At 46.5% G+C, this 16,122-nt stretch overlaps 2 protein-coding genes across 2 annotated transcripts in view; one reads left to right on the top strand and one right to left on the bottom strand.

Moving 5' to 3' along the window:
• Positions 1 to 16,122, top strand: part of LOC116836373 (NACHT, LRR and PYD domains-containing protein 12-like) — a 596,145-nt gene that overhangs the window by 143,329 nt on the left and 436,694 nt on the right. The window lies entirely within an intron of this gene.
• LOC116822637 (NACHT, LRR and PYD domains-containing protein 3-like) overlaps positions 1 to 16,122 on the bottom strand; it is a 56,947-nt gene that overhangs the window by 17,318 nt on the left and 23,507 nt on the right. Inside the window, 2 exon segments of the mRNA XM_075064653.1 lie at positions 6,606 to 6,776; positions 12,902 to 13,072. Coding sequence (XP_074920754.1) covers positions 6,606 to 6,776; positions 12,902 to 13,072 — 342 coding nt within the window.

The raw sequence follows: 16,122 nt of genomic DNA, 5'->3' as shown, positions 1-16,122 counted from the left end.
CAGGGGAAAAGGACACTGTCAAACTTACTTGAGGGTGGGTCTTTTGCTCATGGTTTGTGTTATGAATCCTGTTTGTGGTGTTTCTCCAACATAATGCTGCATTGTTTCCCTCCTTTAGTAAAAGGATTTTTCTACACTCAGACTCCATGCACCCGGGGAATGGTATGTAATTGTCCCAGCTCACTTGGGGGTGGGGGTGGGGGCTCGAGCCAGTTTTGCATTATGTTATTGAAACGGAGCCCCTAGATACTGAACCAGGCCCTTGTTACTGCCAACTCAGATGGGCAGAAGGGTTACATATATATCAGACTACATGACTCCATAGGACAATGGGGTCTCTGTAGCTTGGTTAGGAATGGTAAGTGGATATGGGAGTCATCTGTCCAGAGATTAGAGGAATAACCTGATTTTTGTTTACCTCAAAATCTTTACTGTAAAATAATGGGTTTTCAGTCCTTTAATTGCAAATCTGAATGCAAACTTATTTATAGAATTGCTAGCACTGCCTCCACAAGTTTTTCCCCAGTACTGGTGCTAGGTTTTAGAATACTTCATGCTTGCAGCTACCTGAAATAATCATATATATTTAGGGGTCGTGTGGTTTTGATGCACATCTGTTTTCGCAGTACGTTACCTGATGCCCTAGCAAGTTATCCTAGCACAGAAGTCCAGATGAACACCAGCTGTGCTCGTATTATGGATTATTTTATTACATTATTTTTATTGCACAGCATTCTGACTTTGAAATGTATGAAAAGCTTCTAAAATACTGGAAATTGCACCTAACTTTCAAAAATGTCCGGGTGGTGATAGCTAGTTCATGCCACTGATCACTGCTGCCTGTGCTGCCACAGCTACGCGACTATTTTTAGTGCACTAGTGTAACCCTTCTGCCCCTCTGAGTTGGCAGCAACAAGGGCCGGGTTCAGTATCCAGGGGCTCCGTTTCAATAATGCAATGCAAAACCGGCTCGAGCCCCCACCCAGTGACCTGGGACAATTACATACCACACCCTCCTGGGCGCCTCTAGGAGGCAATACTTCCCCTCTGGCAAGCACAGAGTCTGAATGTAGCAAAATCCTTTTAATAAAGGAGAGAAACAATGTGGCATCATATTGGGAAAACACCACAAACAGGATTCATAATGTAAACCATGAGCAAAAAACCCAACAAGTAAGTTTTGGCAATGTCCTTTTCCCCTTAGGGTCTTAAGTCCAATCACCCCAAAGTCCAACAACCCAAAAGTCTCTGTCCCTGGTCAGTGCCGCCCCAGAGTTCAAAAGTTTATCTGCAGAGTTTCCCATCTCCGAGTGCAGATGTAGCCTGCGTGTGGGCAAAAGACTGTGGGGAGTCTCTCATGGATATGAGATTTTTCCACCCCAATCCAAGATTTTACATAGAAGACACACAAGAAATACAAGCCAGCATCTGGAAAGCATTACTCTAGGCACCAGCCACCACAATCCAGTACAAACGAGTTTCAGGCCACTGCACACAAAATTACCACAGACACAGGCCACACCTCAGGAACAAAGCGGCTTAAAAGACGTTTATCAGCTTCGATTAGGTCCCTGACCTGGTCTGCATCCCCCAGAGCCTGCTATCTGGCCTGTCATAAAGCAGTCTCATAGTTCCTCATTCATATAATCAGGGTGACAATACTTTATTCCTCCTGCCCCAATAACAAAGAAATTGGGGATCCCAGAGCTGTCAAAATAACCATCCCAGGCTGCCATGGGCTATGCTAGATGGGGTGGGTGTGCAAATGCAAACACCTGAAATTCCTTTCCATGCTCCCCTGAAATTCACCACCAGATGTCAGGGTAGAGCTCATCCTGACTCTGCTTACATCAGCAAAGATCAGAGCTAACATAAATGTGTGTATGTGAGCTCCGAGCTCCAACTGAAGACAAAGGCTAAGACTTCTAGGGCAGAGAGCTACTTATCAATGAATAGATACTAGGGGTAGTGATGAGGGGTCCAAGCACAGTATCTGAGCTGAGGAACTGTGTCTGGGAAATTCAGGAAGCTGACTAACCAGGGCCTGGAGTTATCCAAGCAAAAATGCAAAGGCCATGAAGAGCTGTGGGGAGGCGAATTCCTGCAGCCCCCCTCATGGATACATACTTGGAACAGCCAGCCCATGCCACTGATCGCGCTACCGTAGCTACATCACTATATTTAGCACGCTGGGTCGATGAGAGCTAGTGCAAGTGTGTCTAGTCACTCTGGGATTCACTCCCCCAGCTCTGAGTGCAGACGTAGCTTTCATGTGGGCAAAAGACTGTGGGAGTCTCTTATGGCTATGAGACTTTTCCACCCCAAACCAAGATTTACATGGAAGACACACAAGAAATACAAGCCAGCCTCTGGAAAGCATTACTCTAGGCACCAGCCACCAATCCTGTGCAACTGAGTTTCAGCCACAGCACACAAAATTACTATAGACACAGACACACCTCAGGATCAAAGCTCGTGTTGAACAAAGCAAGGTTAGTGGCTTAAAAGATGTTTATCAGCTTCAATTAGATCCCTGACCTGGTCTGCATCCCCAGAGTCTGGCTATCTGACACTGCAGGCTGGGAGCTGGATCATTTCATCCTTCCAGCTGACACAGGGCCCTACAGACCCAGACTAGGCAGTTCCCGGGGCAGAGACCCAATTTTATTGCCACCCAGCTTCAAATGCAAAAGAAGCTCCTGTGTAACAAAATCCTTTGAGTGCATCTACTTAATCTGAGAGACCAATGACAAGCCCAATAAGACATCCCAATAGCACAGATCTATTACCTACAGAGAGCTCAAGTTTTCTGGAGGAGCTGACAGAGACACTTACTGACATGGTGATGCAGTTCCTGAGACTCCTCATTCTTGGAGGCTTAAATATTCACACGGACAATACACCTGATCCAATGCAAAAAACTTTCTGTTTGTCCTGTTTTCCTTTGAATTCTCCCACGCAGTCTCTAGGCCTTAAACACACATACAGTTGGTCACATCCTGACCTTTATAATGAACACGGATCACTCCCTGATGCCAGTCAGATTATCACCTCCAAAAGAGAAAGAACATAAGAATGGCCATACTGGGTCAGAGCAAATCTCCATCTAGCCCAGTAGCCTGCCTTCCAACAGTGGCCAATGCCAGGTGCTCCAGAGAGAATGAACAGAACAGGTAATCATCAAGTGATCCATCCCTTGTCACCCATTTCCAGCTAATAGCCATTGATGGACCTGTTCTTCATGAATTTATCTAGTTATTTTTTTAACTCTGTTATAGTCTCAGTCTTCACAACATTCTCTGGCAAAGAGTTCCACAGGTTGACTGTGCCTTGTGTGAAAAAATACTTCCTTGTGTTTGTTTTTAATCTGCTGCCTATTAATTAATTTCCAGGCAAGAAGGTCTTAACACCATGATCCATCCTAGAGAACTCATTGATTCAGTTAGAACAACAAAGCACTGATGCCCTAGCCCAGGAGCCAAAGACTAGAAGAACCAGTGAGATATCACAGTCACTGATTGACCATAGCCATGAATACTTTGGTTCTGAAGCACCTCCTTCCTGTATGGCCATCACAGAGCTTTGTGGTTTCCTCTTCCTGTGACAGATGATGCAAGAAGGCAAGAAAACCCAAGTGCCAGTGTTGAGAACACACAAGAAATAGATGTCTGAACAACAAAGTCTTCTTTGTCTACTCCTTGGCCATGGAGGAGACCAAGAGATCCTCATTCTTCTCTTCCGTAGCAACACCAGGGCTTCATCTATGCAGTTGGACTATGCAGTTCGGACTATGGGGGTGTGAATTGCAACAGCACAGCATTCTGGTGCATGCAGCTCCCCAATGTGAACGGTCCTAGCGCGAACTAAGAGTTACCTAGCTTGTGTTAACATAGTCCTCTTCAAACAGAGCTACGTTAGCATGCACTAGGTACCTTTTTGTTTGCACCTGCATTGTCTATATGGGGGAGACACAACACAGCACTTTGGTGCATGCTGCACTTCACACCCCTGTAGTCTGAACTGCAGGGCTGTGTAGATAAGCCCCAAGTCATACCCCACTGAACTATTTTGGATTGTCAATAACATTGCTAACCTAGATGCCGCCTAGCTCCAGAGCCCAGCACCACTCGGCGTGAGGAACTGTACCCACTTCACAGAGAAGATCTTCCACATCCAGGATGGCCTCTATGGCCATCAGGGACAATACAAAACCCTCTTCAGAATTCTGTTCATTCACAAAACAGGAATCCTAGACACGCTAGAGGAAATCTGAGCCTCTGCCCATGACTCCAATCCTTGATCTCTGTGGCTAGTGCATGGCAGCAAGAGCCTAGGGGGGTGCGGGGCCTGGGCCAGATGTGACGAATCCATCACTTCTGGGACTGACCCATCACTTCTGGGACTGATTGCACTTGCCAGTTCCACTGGCCCACAGAGCCCCCCAAAGCGCAGGGCCCGGAGATGTCTCCCCGATTCACCGTACCCTAGGAACGGCTCTGAGCAAAAGCATCTAGAACCTCTACTAACAAATACTGTCATCGTCTGCTTTTGAGGACAGAAATCTGCTCCCCCAACTTGGAGCATGCAGTAACCTGAGCAGGACTTAAGAATTCATTGCTTGATACAACCAGTCTTACAAGCGAATGCCCAGTATCATCAGGTCTCCTGTTTCTGAGCAATCTAGTCAAGCAGTTACTGAACCGTTGCATCCAACTTCACTTGTCCATTGGCAATATCCAGCTGGGTTTTAAGCCTAGACAAAGAACAGACGTGGCATGTCAAGGCTGATGGAGAACCTCCTCCTGTCCACAGGCAAGAGGATTTTTGAAGCTTTTTACTGTCAGGGTTTGCAGAATGGGGACAAAGCCTACTCTTAGACTCATAGACTCATAGACTCATAGGTCAGAAGGGACCAATACGATCATCTAGTCTGACCTCCTGCACAAGGCAGGCCACAGAACCCTACCCATCCACTTTTATAACAACCCCTAACCCATGACTGAGTTATTGAAGTCCTCAAAATTGTGGTTTGAAGACCTCAAGCTGCAGAGAATGCACCAGCAAGCGACCCATGCCCCACGCTGCAGAGGAACGAAAAACCTCCAGTGGCCTCTGCCAAATCCGCACCTGAGGAAAATTCCTTCTCGACCCCAAATGCGATAGCATAAACCATGAGCGATTGTAGGGCAAGGACCTACCAGCCAGCACCAGAAAAAGAATTCTCTGCCGTACTCAGTTCCCATCCCATCCACATGCCCTATCGACCTTGAGCGGGACAGACTTATCTGCTTATAATCCAAGATCAGTTTGCCCCATAATTAAAGTATCCTATCGACTATCATACCCTCCCAAACTCATCAAGCTTAGCTTTAAAGCAGATAAGATCTTTTGTCCCCACTTACTTCCTCGGAAGTTGTGTCCAGACTTTCACTCCCAAATGTTAGATAACTTCCGTCTAATTTCAACCACCTTTGCCTTTCTTCCTGTCTTTTCTAAACAGCACATAGCCTTCAATACCTGTACTCCAGTCATGAGTACTATTCCACCAGGTTTCTGTTATCCCTATAATATCCGGTTTCACTTCCTGCACCAGTAGCTCCAGTTCCTCCATCTTGTTCCCTAGGCTGCTCGCATTAGTGTACAGACATTTTCATTTTTGGCATTTGGTGTCAGTGACATTCTTTACCTCATTGTGCACAGACCTTCTACCAGCAGCATCACCCATTAGTCTAGTTTCTACTCCGCTTTTCCTCCTTGGGTCAATTCTTCGGTCCACAAGAGTATCCCCTCTCACTTTGTTTACTTCCCTCTCCAGGTTAAATTCCGGCGTGGAGATCTCCTGAACATCTCCCAACCATCTCCCCCTGTTGGAGTCAACAGTAAAACTTGGAGATGAGGTGGGGGAGCACCTTACTACTGGAATGTTGTGTGCAGCAAAAACTGCTTTCAACAGGCTGGACGATGACGGGAGGACATAAGATGGAGAACTGAGAAGATTCAATGGCAGCCTGGGTATAGGTGAGGGGATATGAGGAAGTAAAAATCAACAGGGAGGTCACAAGCCTGGATGGTGGGGGAGGTTCAGGGACAGAGGGGGGAGCAGAAGGGAATCAAGGCAGCAGAAACTGACTTAAATGAATCTTATATTATTTTGTCTCCAGTTGGCTCAATGGGGTGGGAGGTGAATTCCCTCAGCTCTGTAAGTGCTTTGAGATCCTCAGCTAGATGGTGCTCTAGGAAGGCATGTCATTTGGCTTCAGGGATAGAGACTGTGTCCGTGTTCCTCCCACCACCTACCCTACAGAGCAGGGGAGAGGGATGAGAAATGGATGCGGGAGTGACTACAGAGAAGGAGAAATTGTTCACAGAGGGATCAGAGCTGTCCTGGATTGCAGGTGGTGATATTCCTTCACTGCAATGGTCCTCTTGGGTAGTGCCTCCCTCTTGCTCTCACATGTTTGGGGGTGGAGAGAAAGTGTCCCCAGCTGAGGTATTAATAGGAGAGACTCAAATTTTAACCTCACTACGTACTTGCAGGAAGTTGATCATACCCCGTCCACACCTCCTGAAAGGTCTGTATATAAAGGAAACTGGTCAATACTTACACTAGTTTCTGCAGTTTGCAGTTTTGCTGTTTCAGTCCTTCACACAGCAGCTGTATTCCCAAGGCTCCCAGCTGATTACCACTCAGATCCAGATCTGTTAGCAGACGGTTGGTGTTGAGAGCAGAAGAGAGCTCCCCACAACAAGCAGCTGAGACTTCACAAGCCTTCAATCTGCAGGAGAGAGATGCACAGATTAGAGAATGAGCACATCCGTCAAGCCAGTCCTCTCCTCTCAATTGAAATTCCAGCGTGGAAAACCAACAAGCATCTACCATAGTCTCCATGACCCTTAATCGAAGGATTTGCAATGTATCAATACACAAATGCATAGACACTGGCGTCAGGGCCGTCCTTAGGATTTATGGTGCCCTAGGCAGGATTATTAAACTGGTGCCCCTGTGCCTGACTTGATCTGAGCAACACAAACATCAGTTTACAGTATTGGAAAACTTGCCACATGCATGTTATTAAAACCAGTTTAACTTAATGAAGCACACTGTAACGCTGCTGGACTAGCACTAAAGAAGAAGCACTACTGAAAAAATTCTGATTTGACAGAATGATGCAAATAATATATATATATTTTTTTTAATTTGTCAACGTATTATTGGAATTTCTATGAAGAGGTATTGAAACAAGGATTAGTTTTTAATTAAAAGCAATCTTTCTGGCTTTTTGGGCTGCAAAATCAGTAATAATGTCATCGTATGACAAAGACAAAGTGATGTCTTGTTCGATTGCAAGAATAGCAAGACCAGTCAAGTGTTCCTGACTCATTGTAGAGCGGAGATAGTTTTTAATGAGCTTTAGTTTTGGGAAACTCTGTTCTCCTGACGCTCCTGCTACAGGAATTGTCAGCAGAATACGAGTGGCAATGTACACATTAGGATATATATATATATCAACAAGTTTGCTGGTATGAATAAACTGTACAATGTCCATCACTGATTTTGCATGTGGCAACATTGATGACAGTTCCTTCCCCCACCCTTTCCAGAGACCCCAGCAGCCAATCTGCTCCCTTAGACTGTGCTGCATTCGGCTCTCTCTAGGACCCAGCAGCCCTGCTCTTACATGCTCCTCTGCTTCCCGTCTGTCTGGCAGGGCGGTGCCCCCAGACCTAGTGGTGCCCTAGGCGTCTGCCTATTCTGCCTATGGCTAAGGACGGCCCTGACTGGTGTGGAAAATGAAGAATAAGGGAATTATATAGTAAGCCAGCTGTAAATTATAGTTTCTCTTTCTTGTAGACTAAAAGTCTCAGTGCTTTAGAAAGAAATATCACCCAGACCAAGGAGACTATGACCAAAATAGACAAACTGAAGATACATTGTCCTCTTGTATCAACCTAGCTGCATTTACACCAGGGGTTGAATTTTAACTTATTTTTATTGACTTTTTCACACCTCTGTGTCATGTAGCTATGTTGACTTAAATTTTAAGTGTACACCAGGCCTTATATGTGATGGCTAGATACTAAAGGCTTGTCTATACAAGGACATTGACCAGAATACTCCCTGTGTGGACACACTCTTCCAGAATCAAAGTCACTTTTCCTTTAGAACAATTACTCTGCTTTGCCAGCTATTGGGATTCTCATCTGTTGCAAGCTGCAGAGTTGTCCATTAGCATCCTAGGGATCTCAGAGGCATAAAAGTGGTTTAAATCCACTTAGCTCCACCCTCCCTCTGGAATGTGAGATCTTTGCTGCACTTCTTAGAAGCTCAGCGATGAATCTTACCCTTGGTGTTGGCAGCAGTGGGATTGTAAAAGAGAAGTTTACACTGGATTCCTTCTATGGGCATCTGTTACGTCCATTAGTCTGTGTTCCACAAGTGTGCTTTCAGCTAAGCTGAAGGTGAGGGTAGAGCGTGGCTGCATTTTCAGTGGGCTGGTGAATCCCGAAATGCGGCTGTGAAACCATTCAAAACTTTTTCTCGGTGAGCTTGGAGGGGCCAGGGGAAGTGCCTAGCCGCTACTTGCCACAAGCTGGGAATGGGTGACAGGGGATGGATCACTTGATGATTACCTGTTCTGTTCATTCCCTCTGAAGCACCTGGCATTGGCCACTGTCTGAAGACAGGATACTGGGCTAGATGGACCTTTGGCCTGACCCAGTATTGCAGTTCTTATGTTCTTATGTAGTGTAGCTGTAAAGAACCCCAAATATGGGCCTAGTGTATGAGAAAGGGGCTCTACACGTCCATCAGCAGCATAGTAGGCTCAGAGAGGTGTGAAGTAGCCCATTCATCTCAATGGGACATTCTCAGCTGAATGAGAACACCACATGGAGATGAAAACAGCCTGAAACAATAGCTCCGAGAGGTGTGAACTGCTCCATTCATTTCAGTGGAAGTTCTCATCACCCCACTCCGTCAGGTATTTAGCATTACGGTTTACATATGGGAGGCAGGAAGAGGGGCTCAGACCCCCAGAAGTTTCATACATAAGTAACTTAGGGAATGGCTACACTCACACTTTACAGCTCTGCAACTTTCGCGCTCAGGGGTGTGAAAAAACACCCCTCTGAGCGCTACAAGATACAGTGCTGTAAAGTGTCAGTGTAATCAGGGCGGCAGCGCTGGGAGCGCGGCTCCCAGCACTGCACGCTACACCCGTAGAGGTTGTGGTTTACGTGCAGCACTGGGAGAGCTCTCTCCCAGTGCTGCCGCTCCGACCACACTCAAACTTCAAAGCGCTGCCGCGGTGTAGCCATACCCATAGACTGGATCTGGCCCACAGGCTGATTTAGTGTCCCACAAACAAAAGGAAGTTTCTGGCCCTCATGGCAACAGAGATCACCAATGTGAGCCAAGTTTGTAACTGATGCAGTGAAGTCAGCCTGAGTCTGCAGAGAGCCTGAAGCAATGACTTAGGAGTGGGGACTCTCCTGCCCCCCAGTAATCTGACTGCACTATCACCTTTATTGCTCGCCAGTGAGATTTCAGTGCCAACATCAACAACTGAATCAATATGATCATTATAGTGGGTGGACTGAGGGGCTTAGGGGATGGGAGTGAAGCCTGCTGGGTTGGGAACTGGAAGTTGCTGCAGGGAAGGAAATACAGAGAACACACAGGAGACAGCAGAAGAGAGGATAGAGAAGGAAGAGAACCCAAGGGCAGAAAAGCAATGGGCTTAAAGGTGAGAAGATTTTTGCACTGAAGATGAATGCAATAGTAAAGCACTAAACAAACAATAAATAGTGACAAACATTTAGTTACTACATAAAGGCCATATTTTCCCCTGGATCTCTGACATGAGGGGGCATTCCACTGTGCATCACAGAGAGAATATAGTATTTATAGCCTGACCTAAGGACCATAATTAACCACTGAATTCAGCCCTTTTCAAGTGATTTTGACACCCAGGCCTTACACGCTGGAGCATCTATGTATCTTTCTCATGAACACTCTGTGGAGTTTACAGTCAGTCCTGCCTCTCTAATGGATCTTAAGACTGTGGCCACCTTCTCTAAGACTATGATATGGTTATCAAGTGGCATATTGGTTACTGAAAAATTAGGCCCATCAGTTGCTGGAATGTCACAGGTACCTGACGTAACCCAGAGAGCCTTGTCTATTATTAGAACAGCTACTGCAGTGGCTATTGTGACAATAGTGACTAAATGCTTTTCTATTACCCAGAGGGGCTGTGTGTCAAAGGTCTTTCTACAAACTGGTGCCTTCTCTCTACTGAGAATAGTTTCACCTCCTGCTGTGAGTACCTCACAGGCCAGACGCAACTCAGCCAGGCAGGCGCTGAAAACAGTGAATGTTACAGTTCACATGGTGAGTTGGGCTACTCAAAAGGTGCACAAGGGGTGGGGAGACCACAGGAAGCCTTGTTTATAGGTTGAGCATAATAATAGCTGCCTTTTATTCGATGTAAAAAAAATAATTGAGCTACTTTATGGAATAGACAGCTGAAGCCACTACAGGCCTCTGCCCAACATACAGGCCATGTGCATGGCTGGAGCAGGAGTTCACCATGTGGCACAAGGGGGTTCCATGACAATCTGATAAACCCAGGGCAGTGGGTTGATTTTGTCTGTGTGAGAAAAGAACAGACAGAAATACCACAGAGTGAGAGACAGAAGGGCAGAATGCACCCAAACGAGCACTGGGGATGTTTCCCTAAGAAAAAGCCCTGAGAGAGCTTGTGGCAGCTCCGTGCTGCTGAACGAGGTGTGAGCTTTGAGCGAAGAAACTACCTCCTGTTTGATACTTCCTGTGTTTGAGGAAACGGGACTGGGTGCATTCTTCATAAACAAAACTGAATCAAAGATACCTGGATCCATCACCAATTTCTCCTTCTAGCAAACAATACACAGGCCCCCAAATTTTGGCTAAATGCTCAAGTCAAGAAGGGGTGACACCTCCCTCTACTTGTGTCTTGTGCTGCCCCCCCCCCCCTATAAACACAGTCCCTCTTCTTTTCCTACGTAGGGCAAAGAATCACTAAAGGATGACGGGAAGAGCAGAAAGGAGCCATGATAAAATACACCTGTCAATGGCAGCAGAGTGACCGGTAAAACAAAAAACATGCTGCACCTCCTGAAGGCAGGTTAGCTGCAGGCAAATCCCCCCCTTGGATATGAAGAGTTACAGAAACCTTCTTCTTTCCAGAGAGAATCTCCCACAGTTCCCTGAGACGCACACCGTCCCAGCATGGAATGTGTCTATAAGGGACGACTGGGAGATTTAGGAGCATTAGGCTTCTGGTCCTCTGTGTCTTTATTAGTTGTGAATTCAAAAATGTAAAATTATTTTAAAAATCATTAACATGATGATAAAGCGGTCTTATCAAAGCAATTAAGTTTCTGCATAGTTTTAATGCCAGGGACATTAGGAATCATTTATATATGATGACTTATTTCAGATTCAAGGGGATTGAACTACTGCTCCAATATGTGCCTCTTTACTGATAAATTCCCATTTACCGACATGACAGGCTACAGACTGTTGGGAGCCACTGAGACACCAGGGCTGAGGACACTCAGTGTCAGCTCTTCGGGTAGTTCAGCACTGCAGCGAGTCCCAGGACCTGATTAACTGATTTGGGCTGTGCTACTATCATAGTTCTACCAATTTGAACCTTAGCGTCATAAATGAGAAGCTAGCATGAACCCTCTAAGCTTTTACCAGCTTAGATCTGATCTCGCTGCCACCAGCAAGAATTTCCAGTGTTTGGCTCACTGGTCTCCCAAAACTTTCCCTGGGGGACCCAAGACTCAGGGCTCTGAGTCTTACCACAAAGGAAATAACCATCCCCCCCACTCTCTCCCCCACAAAATTTCCTCTCTGGGCTAACCTGAGAGTGACTGATGCAACCTCTTTACATCACAACCAAGAAGTACGTCTCCTCTCTTCCACAAAGAGACAAAACGCCAAAGACCGAGGAACAGAAAAGAACTATCTTTCTTCGCCGTAGCTTTTTCCCGCCGCTGGACACTAGAGAGTTAACACAGAGAGCAGTTTTCCCTCCCCCGGCTTTCCTTCTCCCACAATTTCCTGTGGGTCAACTAGAAAAAGAAATCACAGGTCTTAAAAAGCAAACTTTTAATTAAAAAAGAAAGAAAGAAAGAATAGATAACAGTCTTCTAACCTAGATTTAAATACAGGGCTTTCGTTACAGAAATGAATAAACATAGAAAAGGGAACAGCCTTACCCAAAAACAATACAATTTAAAGAAATTTAAAGCCAAATAACACATAAAACCCACCAGCCAGATACACAGATGCAAATACAGCAAAACAATTAAAAGACTAACTTTTGCTACTTGTACTTAGAACTGGAACGAAATAAGAAAGAATTGAAATAGATCCTCTCATAGCTGAGAGAGCACAGAACAGACAAAAACCCAAGACCAAGGAAAAAAAACCCAAATTCCCTCCCTTAAGCTTTGAAAAAATCCGGTTTCCTGATTGGTCCTCTTGTCAGGTGTTTGGTTCTCTTTGTTAACCCTTTACAGGTGAAAGAAACATTAACCCTCAGCTATCTGTTTATGACAGCTACAGAGCTAAAAATAGCAGCGTAGATGTTCCTGCTTGGTCTGGAACCCTGCTCAGGGGATGGATCTTAGAGCTCACGCTCCAGCCTGAGCAGGAACATCTATGCTGTTATTTTTAGTCCTGTAGTATGAGCCTGGATCAGTTGATCTGGGATCTGAGACTTCACTGCTGTGGGTCTTTTTTGCAATGTAGACACCCCCTTCATGTACCTGCAGGGAGCCAACATCTTACACCATCCTCACACTCCATGGAGTCTTTTACGGGAAAAAAATGGTAAATACACACCTCAGTTTCTGCAGTTTGCAGTTCACATGCTTCAGTCCCTCACATAGCAGCTTCACTCCTGATTCTCCCAGGCTGTTTCCTGCCAGGCGCAACTCAACCAAGGTCTGTTTGATACTAAGAATGGAGGAGAGATCCTCACAGCAAGCAGCTGTCAAATGGCAATCAGAAAACCTGCAGGAGACAGGTAAGCAGAGAGGAAAATGAGAACTTCTGTCTGTCCAGTCCCTGCCGTGGGTTTCTAGAAAGATTCTTTTATGTGGGAGTGGGAGGGGGAAGGGGGAAACCACAGAGCTGTAGTAATGGATGGTGGGGATCACATGGTCATGTGTGGATTTCAATCCACGTGCATCTGTAGCTCTCATTGATCCTGTATTCCACATATGAGTGTTTTCTATCCCTGAGCAGACACACTTGGGAATCTGATTATAAGAAACTTTATTATAAGTGAGGAAAGGAAAGACAGGGATGAGGAGAGGAATCTCACTGGGAATTAATGCCCTCGCTGCTGCACTGGAAGGTCTATTATAGTTTTGTGGATGGGAAGAGCCTTTTCTTCTCTCTTGCTGCATCTTTTCAATTGAGGGCTCAGCAAATAAGCCACCATCTATGGTAGACTTAAACATTCAGGATTCAAGGATGGCTCCACTTTACCAAGTCTCAAGTCCCACCCCTCTCTTGATCATACACTAGAAAAGGCTGGAATTTCCCTAGAGATCCCAGTCTTAGAGAGCACCAGACAGAGGGAGGTCTTTCTTTGCCACATCCCTGAACAAGAACCTACCAGCCTTCTGCTGATAGCCTGGACAATAGATAATGTTAGCAAGGGGGGCTCTCTGTACCTCCGGGAGAAGAATGCTCCTGTGAACCTTGGTACCAGCTCCTGGTGACACAGGCACTGGCATATTTCAGAAGAGACAAGGGTTCTATAACCCTCACAGCCTCATACTGGCCAGGCCAGGTATGGCTCTCACCTCTGGTTCAGATAGCCAAAGCTGACTGCATGGGGCTGACTGGGCATGGGGCCACATGCAGGAGCAGGGGGCTCATGTCCTCCTAGAGTCATATCAACCATCTACCAGTGGAAAGGGGTTCTGGCAGGGTGCAAACAGGTCCACATGGCACCCTCTATTATCCTCACAGAAAAACAATTTGACTGACTCCTTCATCAGCCTCTCAGGAAGTCCCATCCCTGCAGCTCTAATTATCTGGTTCATATGGGGCTTGACACTTTTGAAATCCTGTGTCAGAGAGTTGTGTGTGTGTGAGAGAGAGAGAGGGAGAGAGAGACCGTACAAAATTACAAAGCTCATTTTGTATTAGTTGTTGAATACATGTCAGAACTTGCCCAGGACAAGCCAGCGAACAGCATTTCCTGAGCAGGAAAGGTGCTTGACAGCCAGTTGAAGGACTGTCATTGAGAAGCCATCAGGACTACGCTCTGGAGTCTTTGACTGTGATTGTCTCAACTTCTGGCTCACCCCCATGAAACAGAAGGGCCACAGGCAGGGCAAGCATGACTAGGATAGGGTGCAGGGGCAACCTAGTGGGTCACATGGCAAGGGGACAGAGACCCCAGAGCTGCCCTGTGCCGGGGATGGGTATGACCATCATGACATGGAAGCATGATGTACAGGAGCGAGAGAGGGCAAGAAGGACTCTGCCCAGCCTGAAACCCTGACATGCCTCGGACTCGTGGGAAGGGCCTGATAAGACTCAGGGAGGAGGGATCTCAGGACTTCCGTTGCTTTTCAAAGACCTGTAACTCCTGAGTGCTTTGAAGACAAAGTCTCTGATTAATAAGCCCCTGTGCCAAGCCTGTGTTCCTTGCTTTCCTAATCCCTGAAGGTGACAAGCTAGAAGTCCAGAGAGCCCGCAACCCAGGTGGAGCACTGGAGCAGGGTGTGAGTCTGACTGGAGGTGGGACTTGGGAGATCTCAGATATTGATTTCAGGGTCTAGGGCAATGGGAAGGCAGCGCCTCACATTCCAAGGAAGGACATCAGACAAGAGGGATGAGGAATGACCCCAAAGATCCAGACCTGGAAACAGGGACTAGACCATACCCAGGCTCACCTGGCTTAGAAGCAGGTGTCACCCAGTGATTGGGCCTCACTCACAACAGCCTGGCAATCCTACGGAGTGGTACTGGGACAAGTTGTAACACTTCCATTGCCCAGTGTCGTGGGATAAAGCTGATGAAACCTCCTTTTAATCACTTGGTTAATGGAGCTTAATTTCCTTACACGGAAAGTCATTTTCCTACCAACAGTGATTCTGACTCAGAGTGAACAAGCTTCAGGCTCATGTGACTGGTCCATCGTGTCACATTTTACAAAGCTAAGTTGATAGTATAGACTCCTCTGAGATTCCTCCACAGTGTGTCTTGAACTTACTAGTCTGTCCATCCTGACAATTTTTTCCCTCATGCCTGCATGCCTATCTGAGTGGGGCCTTTCCCCAGGGACTCGATGTTCTATTTGGGGCAAATTAAAGCCCTTGGAAATGCCAACCAACATTTTAGGAAAAATACACCTTTATTTCATTTGACACCAATTTGACACATTAGCTCATAGACTCAAAGACTTTAAGGTCAGAAGGGACCATTATGATCGTCTAATCTGACCTTCTGAACAACACAGGCCACAGAATCTCACCCACCCACTCCTGTAACAAACCTCTGACCCAGGGGTCCCCAACGCGGTGCCTGCAGGCACCACGGTGGCATCTAAATGTGCCCACGTCCTGGCCGTCAGTGGAGCACCCGCCGAACTGCTGCCGAATTTCTGCGGCGTTTCAGCGGCGATGCCTCTTGATGATGTCACTTGCCACAGACAAGCGACGTCATCAAGAGGCATCGCCGCCGAAATGCTGCAGAAATTCGGCGGCATTTCGGCGGGTGCTCCACCACCACCACGGTCCTTCATCTGGTGCACGCCAGACGAAAAGGTTGGGGACCACTTCCCTGACCTATGTCTGAGCTATTGAAGTCCTCAACTTGTGGTTTAAAGACTTCAAGGTGCAGAGAATACTCCAGCAAGTGACCCATGCCCCACTCCACAGAGGAAGGTGAAAACCCCCCAGGGCCTCTGCCAATCTGCCCTGGAAGAAAATTCCTTCCCAACCCCAAATATGGTGATCAGCTAAACCCTGAGGATGTGGGCAAGACTCACCAACCAGACACTCAGGAAAGAATTATCTGTAGTAACTCAGATCCCACCCCAT

This window comes from Chelonoidis abingdonii, chromosome 4 (assembly GCF_003597395.2).
Source record: "Chelonoidis abingdonii isolate Lonesome George chromosome 4, CheloAbing_2.0, whole genome shotgun sequence".
Classification (NCBI taxonomy): domain Eukaryota; kingdom Metazoa; phylum Chordata; order Testudines; family Testudinidae; genus Chelonoidis; species Chelonoidis abingdonii.
Note: the sequence above shows the minus strand (reverse complement) of the source record. Positions and strands in the feature narration are given on the sequence as shown.